This window comes from Balaenoptera ricei, chromosome 5 (assembly GCF_028023285.1).
Source record: "Balaenoptera ricei isolate mBalRic1 chromosome 5, mBalRic1.hap2, whole genome shotgun sequence".
Classification (NCBI taxonomy): Eukaryota; Metazoa; Chordata; class Mammalia; order Artiodactyla; family Balaenopteridae; genus Balaenoptera; species Balaenoptera ricei.
In genome coordinates, this window is record NC_082643.1 from 140,123,432 (window position 1) to 140,140,230 (window position 16,799).

The 16,799-nt window shown below is 62.0% G+C and overlaps 1 protein-coding gene across 3 annotated transcripts in view; it reads left to right on the forward strand.

Moving 5' to 3' along the window:
- The window catches only part of SH3TC1 (SH3 domain and tetratricopeptide repeats 1), a 36,403-nt gene extending 19,820 nt beyond the window's left edge, over window positions 1-16,583 (forward strand). For 2 of the 3 annotated variants that reach the window (XM_059923651.1, XM_059923652.1), the window contains exons 10-18: window positions 466-599; window positions 2,297-2,335; window positions 3,977-5,641; window positions 8,215-8,395; window positions 9,487-9,637; window positions 10,869-10,991; window positions 11,685-11,835; window positions 12,640-12,836; window positions 16,225-16,583. In XM_059923651.1, the coding sequence (XP_059779634.1) occupies window positions 466-599; window positions 2,297-2,335; window positions 3,977-5,641; window positions 8,215-8,395; window positions 9,487-9,637; window positions 10,869-10,991; window positions 11,685-11,835; window positions 12,640-12,836; window positions 16,225-16,482 (2,899 nt within the window). In that variant the 3' untranslated portion in view covers window positions 16,483-16,583. Of the gene's footprint in view, window positions 1-465; window positions 600-2,296; window positions 2,336-3,976; window positions 5,642-8,214; window positions 8,396-9,486; window positions 9,638-10,868; window positions 10,992-11,684; window positions 11,836-12,639; window positions 12,837-16,224 lie in introns of those variants that run through there. The other variant, XR_009503380.1, reaches the window with a different exon arrangement.
- Window positions 16,584-16,799: the final 216 nt, after the last annotated feature.

Here is a 16,799-nt window from a genome sequence, read left to right on the forward strand (position 1 = left end):
TGTAAGCAGAAGTTGCCTCCCCCTCCCTGTCTCCTTCCCTTCCTCTGTTCCTTCCTGTTTTCCTCTCCCTGACTTTTCAGAGCACATACGTGCCCTGAGCGTGTGTTGTGTGAGGCTCTGAGTGGAGCTTACAGTGTGGAGGGATCGAGTCTGCCTGCAGCTGTCACGGCCGGCCTTGCAGGGGAAGGGGCATTCAAGGTGGGGCTTTGAAGGCTGCCCAGGAGCTCACCTTCCCAGGATGCTGTGACCAGCTGCATCTGTCGCAGCATTTCCTGCTCCTGGGCGTCTGCCTCTGGCCAGAGAAAGCATCCTTAAGGGCAGGATCTATTTTGTTTTTATCTTGGTGTCTTCACCGCTGGGCACAGGATAGGTATGCAGGGACCATCTGTCAAGTGAGGGAGTGGAAAAGGGTCTTTGTGTGAAATCTTGGAAACGTGCAATCTAAATGCACTTTATTTTTTCCAGCTTGGAAAGTGTGATTTTTCTCAATGAAGAGGAAAGGTCTTTCTTCAGCAGCGAAGGACGCTTTTCTGAGGAGGACGCCAGGCAGCTACTGAGGAGGACGTCCAGCATGGACGTCTGCACTGTGTACAGCTTGGGTAGGTGTGCGGGGTGTTGGCGGGTGCTCCTCCCACCCCCCTCGGGATGACTGCGGGCCCCTCTCAGGACCCGCCGCTGCTTGCACCCTACGGCCCATGATTTAGGACAGTTTTCTCGGGGCAGACTTCTGGAAAGACCACGAAGGGTGCAGAGCTTTCCCGTGGCTGAGACCCCATCGGCCCTATTCGGTCGGCGCCGGGCTCTGTGAGTTTGGACTGTCCATTCAGCAGAGCTTTGGGTGGATCTGGCTTCACCCACTGTTCACAGCGGCAGCCCCTCCTCCCCCGCACCCACCCCGCTTCCCTTCGGGAATGTTCTGCTTCCTCCGTCATGCCACAGTAATGAATGCCAGCCCCTGGGCTCTTAAAGGTGATCAGACAGATGCTGTCACTGCCTTCCCGGTAGGTGGGGACATGCCAGGCCAGACACAGAGGAGCCAGGGTAAGGGGCCGGGAGACGCAGGAAAGCGGGCCTGAGCCTCCCAGCTGCCCGAGGATGGGCCTCAGCGAAGCCTTTTCTCCGCTGACTCCAGGTGCCAGCCTAAGGCCCCCTGCTGCACTGGGGCAGGGCCAGTGTGCGGGCCTCGGGCTGCAGTGCAAATTGTACATGAAGGAAGTGTGTCAGCAGCCACAACGAAAGGAAATGCAGCAGAGGGGACGGTGCTGGAGCAAACTTACCCCCAACTCCCACGGGTCATGGGGACGTAACGTTACAGCTCATTCCTTCATCCCTCTGGATGGAGATAAATGCTCCCATGTGTACACACCCACACAGATATATGTACACACATGCACACACACTCACATGAACACACACAGACACACCCAAAGCCACACACGTACACATATACCCACATATCCACACATCCACGATGTACATATACATATGCACACGCTCGTGTGAATACATGCATACACATCCGCACACATGTACACATACGTGTACCTATGTACACACATCCACACGCATGTGCATATGTACACACACATCTTTTCTGCTTGCTTGCTGACACGTGTTATAAGGCTTTTCCCGCCAATATTAGAGTTAAACTTTCGAGATCCCACAAATCAGTTTTTCTTCCTAAACAGGCATACTTAAATTTGACCTTGGCATATCAGGCTTAAGCCAGCCTGGCACACGATCTCTTCTCTTCCTGAGGAAGCCGCGCTGGGACCCTCGTTGGCGGGGTGTTGTGGGATCCTCTCTGCCGGGTGCTGTGCAGTTGGCAGCACTTCACACTTCCCCTGTGTTTTAGCAGCTCTTTTTCTCCTTTGGTTTCTATGGCAACGCACGGGGCAATTAGTGCCAGCCCATTTTCAGGAGGTGGGAACTGAGGCGCAGGGGAGCGCTGGCAGTGGGAGAGGAGGGGGTTCAATCCCACATCTGCCGCCCTGCCCCTGGGAGAGCTGACGGGATCAGGGGGGAGCGCGTCCCCTATTCCCAGAGGGCGAGCAGCAGAAGCCAGCAGCCTCAGGGAGGAGGGAGTCCTGCAGGGGTGGGCCAGGACGGGGACACATCCTGGAAGACGTGGCTTCTCGGCCAGTACCCCACCCCACCCCGCCCCAGCCCGTTTCCCCTCAGGGAGCTGGTGTCAGGGACATTACGATTCTGGTGCGGCACCCCCCCCACCCCAACTTGGCCCTGGACACAGAGGGTGCTGGCCGGCGGGTGATGCTTTCCTTCTCTCCCTTTTCAGACACAGAAGAAGCTGAGACAGAGCAGCAGGAAGAACATGGTACGTTCTTCCCACACGGCCTGGGGTCCCTCCGGTCATGGGGCTGGGCCTTGGGGTGATGCCGGGCAGGGGGGGGCAGAGCTGGGCTTGGATGCGTGCTGGCCACGGACCTCACTCCTCCGTGGGGGGGGGCTGGTGGCGGGGAGTCGGACCTGGAGGGGGGACGTTGGATGAGGTGGAGGTGAGGCTCCCCTCCACTGCTGCAGCAGGTCCCCAACAAACGTGCCAGCCCCCCCTGCACCGTGCCCATGTAGGGAGGGTGACCTCTCCACTGCCAAGCCCATGCCTGGTCCCCCTGCACTGTCCCCAGCAAAGATGGACCATCCCCGCCATTGTCTGAGCTCATGCCTGGTTCTGGGTTCCTTTCAGGTAACCTAGAACAGCTGAAATTTGCCCCGTGCCCTGCTTGGAGGGTTGAAGGGGGTGTGCAGGTTGCTGAATTTGGAGCCTTATGTTGGAAAAGTCCCTTGAGGACCTGCTCTTTCCTGTGGGGGGCTGGTTCAGGGAGACCCCCTCCTTCTCCCTCCACACTCCCTCTCCCCACAGTAGGGGGTCGGCGTCAGGGAGAGCCTGGGGACACAGGTGCCAAGGACCCTTTGAGATTCCCTGGGGATGGGATCCATCTAAGCACAAACACAGAAGGACCACTTTGGGATCTGGTTGAAGAGGCCCGGAAGCCAGCCCCTGGGGTCCCAGGGCTATTCCAGGGCCCTCCCTCCTCCCCAGACCCCCTGCAGGCTTGTCTTCGGGGAGGATCTCAGCTGTCGGGGACACGATAACCGGGATAACGTGGGAAGACGCCCTGGGAAGCCCACTCGCCTCTGCTGGATTGCAGGCGTTTCTTAGCTCATCAAGTACATGGCCAAGTCCCACATTTGCCGCTCAACCATATTTAATTTTTTAAATTCCTGGGCTTTACAGACTAATAGACAGTTCTGAACATATTTTTCTACAAGTGAACTCGATACAGAAGAGTCTTTAGATCCTGGTTCTTTCCTTCCAAACAAATTCCCCTTCAAAGCCCATGTGTTTGCAACAGGAAATGTAGCTTGTTTGCTCCTCGAGGCTGGACATGCCTCCGGGCACTGAGTCCATCCAAGGCCAACAGCCTCTTGGCGGGCAGCTGTGGGCACCTCCTTGTCCCCAGACTCTCTGGCACTCCTCTTTAACCCTTTAGTGACCGTGAACCTCAGATTCCCCAACCAGCCAAGATGAAGGGGGCGCCCCGGGCTCTGGGAGCCATTCCGTGTTTCCTGTCATAATGACCCGCATGCTAGAGCCGGGCAGATGGACACACAGGCCACTGTCAGTTCTGTGGGTGCTTTTGAGCTCATGCTGGGCAGCAGCTCTGATTGGCTACTGATTGATTTCCTGGGGGCTTCTCACCTGGCTGAGAGGGAAGGACAAAGGTAAGGAGCGTTGCCTGATAAAAGCGTGGCCAACCCGCTCCGTGTTCTCCCAGCAGTCACTCCTACTGCGGCCCCGCACTGCGCCCAGCTCCGCGCTCCGCAGTCCACAGTAATCTCAGGGCAGCCCCGTGGGAGAGGTGACAGGGACCCGGCGGCTCGGGGAGGGACGCCCCTGGCCCAGCCTGGACTCAGGTCACACTCTAACCCATGTGGGCATTCTGGTCACTTGCAGAGATGCCCCCGCCTTGCCTGCACCCAGAGCCACGTGAGACCCTGCGGAAGGTGAAGAATGTCCTGGAACGATGCAAGTCCTGCCAGGGCTGCCCCAAGGAGCCAACGTCCCCGGGTGCCCACGGGGCCTCCAGTGGTGCGAGCTCGCCGGACACCAAGGAGCCCTCCTTCCGCCTGGACGCCGGGGCTGACCGGGCTGACCCGGAGGCCCTGGGCTCCCTGCTGCTGTTCCTGGACAAGCCCGGCTTCGAGGCCGGCTTCCAGGGCCTGTACGACCTCTCCCCGCCCCGGCTGAGCGGCGCGTTCGGCGGCTTCACCGACGAAGAGGAGCTGGCCCGGCTTCTGGCTGAGGCCCGGGGGCTGGCCAAGAAGGCGGGGCTGCCCATGGCCCTGGCCAGGCTCTGCTTCCTGCTGGGGCGGCTGTGCGTGCGGCGGCTGAAGCTGTCCCAGGCCCGCGTGTACTTCGAGGAAGCCCTGGGGGCGCTGGGGGGCCGCTTCGGGGACCTCGTCCTGGTGGCGGCCGTGTACACCGGCCTGGCCGCTGTCCACCTGCGGCAGAAGAACAGGGAGAAGTGTGCGCAGGTGGTGCCCAAGGCCTTGGCCCTGCTCCTGGGGACGCCCGGCCACGTGCACGGCTCCGAGGCCGAGTCGGGGCTCCTGCAGCTCGGCCTGCGGAGGGCTATCGGCGCCCGCAGCCCGCAGGCCGAGGCCCGGGCCTGCTTCCTGCTGGCCGAGCACCACGCCCGCGTCAAGCAGCCCGAGGAGGCCCTGCCCTTCCTGGAGAGGCTGCTGCAGCTGCACGGGGCCTGGGGGGCCTCGGGCGCCTCGTGGCCCATAGACTGCTACCTGCTGCTGGCCGACGTCTACAGCCGCAAGTGCCTCCCGCAGCTGGCGCTGAGCTGCGTCAAGGTGGCCACGCGGCGGGCGCGGGGCTCGCTGGACAGCGCGCTCCGGAGCGCGGCCCTGGTCCTGCGGAGCAGCCCCCGGCTCCCCCGCCTCCCCGCCCAGCTCGCCCCCTACCTCCTGCGGGCCCTGGCCTCCCCGGACTCGGGCGCAGGGCGGGCGCTGCGCGGCCCCATCTACGCCAGCCTGGCCCAGCTGCACAGCCACCACGGGCGACAGGGCAGGGCTATCGCCTTCATGACGCGGGCCGCGGAGACGGACGCCCAGACTGGCGGCCGCACGGTCGTGGACCGCCTGGTGGCCCTCGCCTGGTTGCACGTGCTTCACAGGCAGATCCCGGCAGCCCTGGACATCTTGGAGTCCGTCCTGGAGGCGGCGGTGGCTTCCCTGGACCAGGAGGGCGTGATCGCCAACATGGTAGCTATTGCCCTGAAGAGGATGGGCAGGACTCGGCAGGCGGCCGAGAGCTACTACCGCGCCCTGCGGGTTGCCAGGCGCCTGGGTCGCCAGCGGAACAAGGCGGTGGTCCTGGCCAACTTCGGGACCCTGTGCCTGCAGACCGGCGCCGGCAGGCTGGCCCAGCACTACTTCCTGGAGGCCGTGAAGCTCTTCTCGCGGCTGCCCAGCGGAGAGTGCGGCCCAGACTTCACCCAGGTGCTCCTGCGGCTGGGTCACCTGTGCACCCGCAGGGCCCTTACCCGGCAGGGCAAGTGCTACTACGAGTGGGCCTTTCTGGTCGCTGTGGAGACGGACCATTTGGAGAGTAAGTGTGGGGCACACTGGCTTCCTGGAAAGAAAGAAAACACGTTTTCTTTCCATCTCTGTTCAGAACACACCTGGGGTTTGCGATTCAGAGGCGAGCGGTTGTTTTTGCACCGACAATGCTGAGTACTGGAAACCAGCAGATGTTTGCAGACGCTTGGAGGGTGTCCCACGCTGGGCCAGATGTCACCAGGGCAAACGACTCGTCCCGGCTTGCCTGGGACCGTCCTGCTTTGCGCATTGAAAGTCCCGAGGCCGGGAATCCTGGCGGTCTCCGGCAAACGGGCGGTGGTGACCCGGGACGTAGCTCAGGCCGGGGGGGGGGGCAGCCGTGCCGAGGAGCCACCTGGGCCTTGAATGCTGGGTGCTTCAGCTGGTGCTGGCATCTCCCAACAGCCCTGCACACCTGGCATCTCCCCTGCACAGAGGGTGCAGGGCAGTTGCTTCATCCAACAGCTACTTGTGTGAATACGCCAGGCTCTGTGCGGGGCTCCACCTGCAAATGGACCCGAGTGGTCCTCACTGGGGGCTGGCGGCCAAGCATGGGAAACAGATGCCTGGGTCACAAGAGCCACAAAAGCAGGAGCTCAGCTTAAATATGGGCAGCACCAGGCCTCAACTCGTGGGTCGGGGCAGTCTGATTAGTCTGGGACTTGAGGGATGAGAAGGGTTTGGCCAAGCACGGGATGGGGGTCTGGCAGAAGGAGCAGCCTGTGCAAAGGCCCTGGGGCGAGTGAGCTGGGCCACACAGGGAGGTGCAAAGTTTGGAGTGGGAGGGTCAGGTGGGGGGGGTGGTGGTGAGAACCTCAGGTGGGAAGCTAGGCAGGGGCCCAGGAGCCCAGGCTGTGGTTTGGTGTTTTTCCTGAGAGTGCTGGGAAGCCACTGAGGGATGTAGACCACTCACTGAGGCTGGAAGGGGTCCCTCTGGACCTCCAGAAGGAACCAAGAGCTGGGTCCCTGACCCACCCCGTGCCCTCAGGCAGGTCCTGATGGGCTCGTCAGTGGAACGTGGCCCCCCCGTGTGCCTAGCAGAAACCTCCTTTGACCCACCTCCCCAAACCCGGGCACTGGGGGATTCAGACTTGGGAATGCAGAGCTGGGGGACCCAGAGGGTCATGTTGTTTGCTCCTCCCCCATATTGAACAGTGAGGAGACTAAGGGCTAGGGTGACACCCCAGGGTCACTCAGTGCTTGGTCTGGCTCCTTTTTTAGCCCCTTTCAGTAGGTTGTGTCTTTCTAGGATTTGTCCATTTCATCTTGGTTACCTAATTGGTTGGCGTACAATTGTTCATAGCATGCCCTTTATTTCTGTGAGATCGGTAGTAATGTCCCCTTTTTCACTCCTGGTCTTAGTCATTTTCATCTTCTTTCTTTTTTTTCTTGGTCAGTCCAGCTAAAGATTTGTCAATTTTGTTAATCTTTTCAAAGAACCCTCACTGGGTTTCATTGATTTTCTCTATCTTTCTATTCTCTATTATTTTATCATTTCCGCTTGAACTTTTATTTTTCCTTCCTTTTGCTTGCTTTGGGTCTAATTAACTTTTCTTTTTCTAGTTTCTTAAGGGGGAAGTTTAGGGTTTTGATTTGAAATTTTTATTCTTTTTTTGACACGGGCATTTACAGTAATAAAGTCCCTCTAAGCACTACTTTCTCTGCATCCCCTAAATTGTGGTGTGCTGTGCTTTTATGCTCACTCATCTCAGATATCTTCTAGTTTCCTTCCTTGACCCACTGGTGATTGAGGAATATTCTGTTCATGTCTACAGATCTGTGAATTTCCCAAACTTCCTTCTGTTACTGATTTCTGATTTCATTCCATTGCACCTGGAGAACATGCTTCGCATGATTTCAATCCTTTTATGTTTACAGAGAATAGTTTTGTGATCCAGCCTCTGGTCCGTCCTGGAGAATGTTCGTGGGCACGTGAAGAACACGTGTTCTGCTGTTGCTGGGGGCATGTTCTGTGGTCTGTTAGGGCTGGGTGGTTCGCGGTGTCGTTCAAGTCTTCTCCTGGCTTGTTCATCCCCGGGTCATTTTTAATAGTGGAAGCTCCCAACGGTTCCCAGCCCTCTGGTTTTAGGAGAGGCAAGTGTGGCTGAGGGCTTGGAGCCCGGCTTCCTGAAGGAGCGTCGGCTCTGGAACACCGGAGCTGGATTTGATCCCTTCTCCACCGCGTGCCGTGTGCTCCGGCTTTGAACTCAGCTCGCCCCTCTGCCACATGGGGGTGTCGGTGATCCCTGTCCTGTCCGCTCAGTGTGAGGGCAGCCCCTGTTTGGCTGGGAGGAGCTTTGTGAAGCAGAAACAGCATCCCGGTGCGGTGGGAGAGCCCGGCCAGGGCGGCCCAGGCTGAGGGTTATAAAAGCGGTCGGTGCTGTCCCTCGAGCCCCTGTGACGTGCCTGGCCTGGCCCTGTCTCGGGATGCTGGCCGGCTGTGTGACCTTGAGCAGGACACTCAGCCTGTCTGCACGTGCAATGACCCCAGCTCACAGAGGCGGGCACCCAGCAGGGGACTTTGACCCTGCGAACGTTGCTGTGATGCATGATGGGGGCCTTTTCCTTTTGTCTCCCGCCCAGGCCAGCTGCACGCCGTCCAGCGGCTGTGTCACTTCTACAGCACGGTCATGCCCAGTGAGGCCCAGTGCGTCGTCTACCACGAGTTCCACCTTTCGCTGGCCCGCAGGGTGGCCGACAAGGTGCTGGAGGGGCAGCTCCTGGAGGCCATCAGCCAACTCTACCTGTCCCTGGGCACCGAGCGGTGAGGGCTGGCCCTGGGGGCGGGAAGGGTGCTGAGGATGCTGGACCACCGTCCTAGGACAGCCCCTCCTCAGGGGCCATTTCATCCCGTAGTGTCAGACGGGCTCTGAGCCAGCAGGCCTGGTCTCATCCCCAAGGGAGGCAGAGCATGTGTTTCTGGACCCTTCTTCCTGCCGTGGTGGCTTCTGGGAAGCTGACCGCTGTCTGCCCTGAGTCTTTTCTCGCCGGCCCAGCTCTGGGCGAGGTAGTCTGGTCCTCGTCTGTCCCCTCAGATGCGAGGACAGCAGCCACGTGTGCCCAGAGGATTCTCGTCCACTGGAGACAGCTGACTGTCAGAATCACATGTGAAGCCCACCCAGAGCATCCTGGCCGGGGGTGGGTGACAAATGGCTGGACCACACAGCCTGCAGGCTGGCAGAGTCTCACAACAGCCCCTCCAGCGTGGGCGCTCCCCGAGGGCAGGGAAGGAGCCGGGTTCCCCAGGACTCAGGAGAGGTGCCAGTCTTGGCCTCCGCCCTTCATCCTCGGGCCTCGGTTTCACAGCAGGACCAATGGGCCAGCGACCTAGATCGATGCTCCACAAAGTGGGGACCCCGGATCAGAAGCCTCCACCTTGCCGGGGCGCTGGTGCGAAATGCACATGCCCAGGCCTCACTCCAGACATCCTGAGTCAGCAGCTCTGGGAGCAGAGCCCTGCGATCTGTGTCTGAAGAGCCCCCTGGGTGGTTCCGACGCTCCCTTGGTGTGAGAACCAGTAGCCTGGACGATCTCTACATTTCTGCCCGGTGGCCACAGTCCCTGCTGCGTCTGGAAGTGACATGGGCCTGTGTCTGGGGAAGTGAGGCAGACAAACGGCACGCTTCTCCTGCCCCGTGGCTGCCTGTTTCCATCCCAAGGGCCTCCTTCCTCTTTGCTGGACGAATTGCTGTCTGTTCATCCCGGATCTCCCAACAGCCTGGGAAGGGCAGGCTCTGTTCCGGCTCCTGACGTTCCAGGTCCACGGTCACCAGACGGCCCTGGGGAGAGCCCCGTCCACTCCCCGCGGGCAGCCGGCCTGGGAGACCTGCTCTGACCGCCCACATCTAATTCCAGGGCCTACAAGTCCGCACTGGAGTACACCAAGCGCAGTCTGGGGATATTCATCGACCTGCAGAAGAAGGAGAAAGAGGCATACGCCTGGCTGCAGGCGGGGAAGATCTACTACATCCTCCAGCAGAACGAGCTGGTGGATCTCTACATCCAGGTGCGAGGGCTCCGGGCGTGTGCGTGTGGTCACTCAGCCGCCCGCCCACTCACCCCTAAGTCGCCGCGTGCCAGGTGCCCGCGCCACCTCCCGCCTCCCCAGATCTCCAGCGTCTTCCGCAACCATCTGAGCTCTGGGGACAGAGGCTCCGGGGACAGTGCCCCCGATTGTGTTGGTACACAGCAAGTGCTCAATAAATGTGCAAATGTTGTGCCCACTCAGCTGACGCACAGAACTTGCTTCAGCAGCGCACGGCATTTCTCCTTAAAAAACAAATTTATCACAGAAGCTCCGTTTTTTGACAGTTTCTCAAACATGACGTGATTTGTGACAAACTGAGAGACCCAAGAGCCTTGTGGGTTTTTTCCTTTTTGGGCACCTGCTGTGTACCTCCCCTGGGCCAGGCAGGGGTTGACGAACCAGATCAGGAGCTGGCAGCTGGTGGAGGGCGCAGCCTCCTCTACAAGCAATGCCGCCTGGGGCCAGGGCTGCGGCACAGAAAGGAGCCGGGGGTGAGCTCGGTCAGCCTGGGGTCACGGAGGCTGTTTGAATTGCAGGGCGGTGGTAGGGATATGGGGTATTCCTGCACCAGGACTCATAGGTGCAAAGGCCCAGCGGTGGCCGGGAGTGCAGCGGTCTGGGCTGCAAGCCGCTGGGTGTGGCTGGACTGCGGACCAGGGCCGGTCCCCTCAGTCACTCGGCATTTTTTTCTGAGCACCTACTATGCGCCAGGCACGTGCGAAGCCCTGGACGCAGCAGAGGAGCGACAGCCTCAGTCCTCTGGCGGGAGAGACAAGTGGATGTGCGGTCGGGTGTCTCTAAGTGCTCGGGAGGGAAAATAGGGGGGCCCAAGGAGCCAGGATTTGGGAGCCCCAGGTGAAGCCGGGCAGAGGATGCTGTGGTCTGGGCATGGCCGGCGGGATTCGGAGGCTGGCTCTGAGCTCTGCCCCAAGTGCCTCCCCAGCCCACACGTGCCGGCTCCTGGGGCCTCAGCTGGAAAGGCCTCCTCCTGGGACACAGGGCTTAGATGATTGTCCTCATGCCAGCAGGTGACGAGGGCCCCGCAGGCACAGGGACTGAGGTGTATGCGAGGAAAGAGCCCTCACTCCGTGTCGGTGTGACAGAGGGCCCCGGGCGGCCGGCAGGTGGCTGTGAGCTTCCCCCAGCGGGCCCGGCCACCTCGCCCTGCCGGGTCACTGGGGGTCCCATGAGAGTGTCTGCATTCCCACAGGTGGCACAGAACGCGGCCCTGTACACAGGGGACCCCAAGCTGGGGCTGCAGCTCTTTGAGGCGGCTGGAGACATCTTCTTCAACGGGACCTGGGAGCGGGAGAAAGCCGTGTCCTTCTACCGGGTGAGCGGCTGCCGTGGGTCCAGGCGGGTGGGCCTCAGGGGGCATCCCTTCTGGAGGCAGGGTCCCCCACGCACGTGTTTAGTTTCCCAGTGGTTTGGTCAGGGATGGTCTTGGCCCCCATCCTCAGCCTGGGAGGGACAGAGCAAGGAAGGACCATTGTAGGACATGCATCTCGGTGATCCAAACAGCCCTGGGATGCGAGGACTGTCCCCATTTGACAGACGAAGAAGCAGGCCCAGAGAGGCACAGGGGTGTGCCTAAGGACACACAGCACATCAGGGGGAGGACCCGGACCAGGGCCCAGGTCTGCACGTGCCTGCCAGGGAGGGCAGCTTCTCCCCATCCGTCTGCCCAGCTCGTGCGTGTGGCTCAGCCCCAGGGGACAGATAAGCGCGGCGTATTTAGAGCCTAGAGGGGTGTTGGACCTTCCTGGTCAGGCGCCCATCACCCAGCAGGGGCAGGGCTGGTCTGAGTGTGTGTGGTGTAGCTCGATGGGCAAGGTTCACACCCAGCTTGCTCATGGCCCAGTGACGCTGGGGGTGTCACACCACTCTGAGCTGACCTTTCCCGGGGTGGGCAGAGCTGTGTAAAGCTCCAGTGGGTTAGTGGGGGCAGGACTGGGGCTCTGAGGAGGCTACCAGGCCTGGCTGGCTGCTGCGGCCGGAGGCCTGACCCGCCCGCCTGTGCTGGCAGGACCGGGCGCTGCCCCTGGCCGTGACCACGGGGAGCCAGGAGGCCGAGCTGCGGCTCTGCAACAAGCTGGCAGCGCTGCTGGCCAAGACGGAGGCGCCGCAGGAGGGCCTGGAGTTCGCCCACACGGCCCTGGCGCTCAGCGTCACCCTGGGTAAGCCCCACCCCGGGCCCAGGGCCTCCACCTCTGAGGTCTGAGCGCGGCCGCGGGTCTCCCGGGCTGCAGGCGCCTCTCCCGCGGGCCAGGCTGCTGAGACGGGCAGCAGCACTCCTGACACTCGCGAACCTGCCAGGCGGGCCCACCCCGTGCCTTTCTGCCTGCTGTCCCCTCCCGCTGTCCCTTCCCCACTCGCCGCCAGCGGCCCCTGCTGGCTGGCCAAATCCCAGTCCCCTTTCCGGAGGCCGGTCCCTCAATGCCCGCCATCCGTCTGTCCCTAATGCGCTGTTCCAGGCCGTCTGTCTTCCCCGAGACAGGCAGCCCAAGGGGGCTGGGCACACAGTAGGTGCTCAGCAGGGGAGCCCTGGAAGGGGGAGGATCTTGGAGACAGCCTCGTGTGGTGACTCCCCGAGGACGGGGTAGGGGCCGCTGACTGTACAGCGGGAGGCCAAAGGTCGTGTTTGCAGGTTGACCGGAGCCCTGGCACCTGCAGGTGCACAGACTGCAGGACTTACAGTTCTCCAGTCAAAACAGTAAGCAAAGCCCCCTGTCCAGGAGGGTCCGTGCAGGCCCAGAGCCAGGGCTTCCTGATGCATGGCTTTGCCGCATCCCCGAGGCGGACGGGGAGCGGACCTTATCAGGTCCCCGTTACAGATGGGAAGGAGAGTCTGGGGCCAGGAAGGGGCTGGCTGGAGCTCGGAGACGGTGACAGACGGTGACGGCCCGTGTGCTCCTGGCTGGCCGTGCCCCGCCGCCCTGAGCAGCCGTGTCCTCACTCGTGGCCCCTCCCTGCGTCCCCAGGGGACCGGCTGAACGAGCGCGTGGCCTACCATCGGCTGGCCGCGCTGCACCAGCAGCTGGGCCGCGGGGAGCTGGCAGAGCACTTCTACCTCAAGGCGCTCTCGCTCTGCACCTCGCCGCTGGAGTTTGACGAGGAGACCCTGTACTACGTGAAGGTGTATCTGGTGCTCGGCGACATCATCTTCTACGACCTCAAGGTGGGCGGGTGCAGGCAGGGCTGGGACGCTGGGGTGAGGGGGGTCGTCGTGCACCCACACCGGAGAGGCCTGGGTCCAGGTCCTTCTCCGGTCCCAGTGGTCTCTCCGGAGCTCTGGGCTTCCTGTGACGAGCAGGCGAGGCCAGCGGACACTCTCAGAGTTCCCCTGTGCGTCAGGCCCCGCCCTCTAGAGCTCAGGGCCAGTGCAGGCGGCTGACGTGCGAAGAGATGACACGGCCACTGGGGAAAGGACGAAATGGAGTGTAGTGGCGGCGGGGGGCTCCTGGAGGTGACTGCAAAGCTGAGTCTCGACAGTCAAGCAGGAATTAGCCACAGAATAATGGGGAGGGGGGTAAAGACATTCCTGGGGCAGGGGAAGGGTCACCATTATTCCCAGAGACCCACGTTGCAAGGTGCAACCCAAACCCTGGCATCTCCTCCAGGAAGCTTGCCAGGCTGTGCAGAGCTCTTCATTCCTGGAATCCTCACATCACCTGGATGGGGGTAGGGACACTATTATCACCTCAATTCACGGAGATGGAAACTGGGGCTCAAGGTGGGGTGCCACAGGTTTTATGGCAGGGATACCACTCCAGCACCCTGGCTGAGCCGCTGCCCTGTCAGAGCTGCAGGGCTGGGAGGAGAAAGGGACCGCTTTTCCATTTGTCTCTGAGCCCCGCAGTGGATGCAGACAAGGGCCTGGAAATGTCTCCTCTATTGTTCCCCTCCACTCCCCGCACGGGCAGACACCCCCCGTCACCCCCACTCTGGGTCTAGCGCAGCACCTGCGCAGTGTCCCTGCTCTGTGTTGGTTGAGGGGTGAGGGTGCCCCAGCCCAGGGGCTGAGCTCTTCCCTTTCCCCTCCCCAACTAATGGCATCTAGGAGCTGGGGCGGCCCTGGGAGATCCCCCATTCCCTGCAGGTAACCCCCTGCCTAGGGCAGACCTGGCTGTGCACTGGTGACACATGGTGGTCAGAAGTGGTCACTGCAGCCTCCGCTATGTCAGGGCCAGGCAGTGCTGGGGGGTCCCAAGGGCAGTGATGATCCCTGCAGCTGAGCCCCACCGGGGTCCAGACTCCGTGCTCTCCGGGCTCCGTGCTCTCCGGGCTCCGTGCTCTCCGGGCTCCGTGCTGTCCAGGATTTGTGTGGTTGCCTCTTCAAATGCTTTGCTGCGGGAGGAGCTGGTGACCCCACAGGACAGGGAGGAGACTGAGGCTAGGAGTGGGCAGCTAATTACGGTAGGTTGGGGAGCAGCGCACTGGGCCTTCAGCGCCTGGGACTCTGCAGCCCTGTGGCCCTGTGGGCCTGGGACTCTGAGGCTGACACCCTGGAACCCTGGGGCCCTGCGACCCTGCTCACTCTCTCCGCATCAGGGCCCCCCCTCCTGGGCGGGGGGCCTGGTGGTGGAGCGGGACTGGGGCCAGCCTCTCCTGAGCCAACCTCTCCGTACGCCCAGAGCCCTCTGCCCCCGGACGGTCTGAGGATAGGGCCACATCGAGCACGGACCACCCCAGGTTCTGCATGATCAGTTCTGTACCTCAGCAGGGAGCCGTGTGAGGTTCCTCAGCTCAAAACAAGAAGGGGAAACTGAGGCTGGGGAGGTGAACAGATTTGCCCAAGATGGGGAAGGGGGGATGAGCCAGGCCAGGGTCAGCTCCAGACCCCAGGTGTCTGATCTAAGCCCAGGTGGAACGCTCGCTGGCCCCTGACACTGGGAGGGAGCCCTGGGGATGGGGGCTAATCTCTCCGTGGTCACTCCGGGCAGGAAGGAAAGGGCAGGGCTGTGGCTGAGGCCAGGTTCCCTTGGCCGGGCAGCTGGGGTCAGGGGGCAGAGAACTCCTCCGCTTCTCTCCAAATGGGCTTCCCAGGCTGCGCTACCGTCCACAGCCTCACCGTGATCGCCCTGCCAAGGCCACGCCTGCCTTTACCACGCTGAGGCCTTGGAATTCCCTCACCTCATATCCTTCCCCACGTGCCCAGGAGGGAAAGCGGCCCCCTCATGCTCTGCGTGTGACCCAGGGGCTCTCCTGCGTGGGACAGGGATGGGAAGGAGAAAGAGGGGCTAGACAGAGGCAGGACCATCTTTAGCCTGTGTGTGGTGGGTCATAGCTGAAAGAGCGAGGCTTGGACTAGGAAAGATTTGGGTGTGAATTCTGGGTCTGCCACCTGCTAGCTTCTACACACACATGTGCACACATGCACAGGAATGCACACCCCCCCCCCCAACCGCCCACTCTGGCCAATTACTTCCATTATTTGGGATGTCTCCTCCTCCAGGAAGCCCTCCCATCCCACCCCAGGCTGAGTCAGGTGCTTCCCAGGCTCCCACAGCTTCCCTCTGTTTCAGTGCTGGTCGACCCTTGTGGTCCTGTAGTCCCAGAATCAGCCGTGTGGGCCGCCCCGCCCCTGCCATCCACACAGGGTCCTGTGCCTGGCCAGGGCCGGGGCTGGGACAGTGTCACTGAACTGCTACACACACCTGCTTTAATTGTCTTCTGGATCCTGGCTTGGGGTGTTGGGGGGGGCAGTGAGGGGCCAGGGCTTGGTGACTTTGGACTTTGTCCTCTGTCCTGGGCAGCCATTGTGAGCAGGGCGTGGCCGGGCTGGGTTTGGGTTTAGAGCAGTCCCTTGGGTGAACTCGGGTGGAGGACCTGGGGAGGCTGGGGTGGGAAACAGGAGTTGGCAGGGGTGGGGGAACATGCCAGCCTGGGGACGTTGGGTTTGAGGCAAAGATGTGTCTGAAACGGAATCCCATGTCCTGGGGGAAGGCACGGTCCCTTGGAGTCGCAGGGGATTCTGAGATGATGCCCGTGAGCGGCTTTGCGCTGGGCCTGGCCCGGGGAAGGCCGTTCGTGCTGGCATCAGTGTGGACATGGGCTGGAGGTAATCAAGCCATGGCCCCGCTGGGCCGGGGTAGCCCTGCTGGGGGCTCTCAGAGCAGCCGGTCAGACCCCAGCTCAGCCCAAGGGGAAGCCACAGATGTCCCCCCAGGCCCCAGGGGTGAGCAGGGAAGAGGCTTCCAGGACGAGGGGACGCTGGGTGCTACGAGGTTCGAGGCCCTGGCTCCAGGAAGGGGGAGGACCAGTGGGTCTAGAGCGCAGGAGGGACCAGGGCCAGCGAGACCCCAGTCCAGGCCCCCGCAGACCTCCAGTGGCTCTCAGGCAGCCCCGGGAGCAGGTGGGCGCCTCCTTGGGGGAAGCACGCAGGGCCAGCCCAGAGGCACTGAAGCTGTGGCCCGTCTGGGACAATGAAGCGTCCTGTCCCCCTGGAGCCCTGTCATGGGCCCAGTCCTGGGCTTGGAGGGCACAGCCTTGGGGGAGACCAGCTCCCCCAAAGCCCCCGGCGCGGAGCTGTCCCATCGGTTGGTTGCATGCCGTCTCCCCTGCAGGACCCGCTCGACGCGGCTGGGTATTACCAGCTGGCGCTGGCAGCGGCCGTGGACCTGGGCGACAAGGAGGCGCAGATGAAGATCTACATGCGCCTGGCTGCCATCTACCACAACTTCCTCCTGGACCGTGAGAAGTCCCTGTTCTTCTACCAGAAGGCTCGGACCTTTGCCACCGAGCTCAACATCCGCCGGGGACACCTGACCCCTGGGCGGTGCTGCGGGCGGGCGGCCTGGCTGGTCCCCGGGCCCCCGTCCTGAGCCGTGGCCTCCGTCTGTCCCAGTGTCTCAGGGGGCTCGCTTCCTGGGAAATGGGGGCACAAGGGCAGGGGTCAAATAGCAATAAATGTTTTTTGCAGAAACCTGGAGTCCTCAGGCTCCCCTCCCTGGGCTGCCTCCCGGGGAGTGTCTGGGGACTGGGCCCTGTCCCCGGGGGCCACCCCGCTGCTGCATCCCGACCTCGGGTGTGAGCGGGCAGGACTGTGGGTCTAGCCGACCCAGGCTGGGTCCCCCCAGCCGGTCACTCACCGTGTGGCCTTGGGCAAGTCCTTCCCGCAACCCCCAGTTTCAGGTCGTGG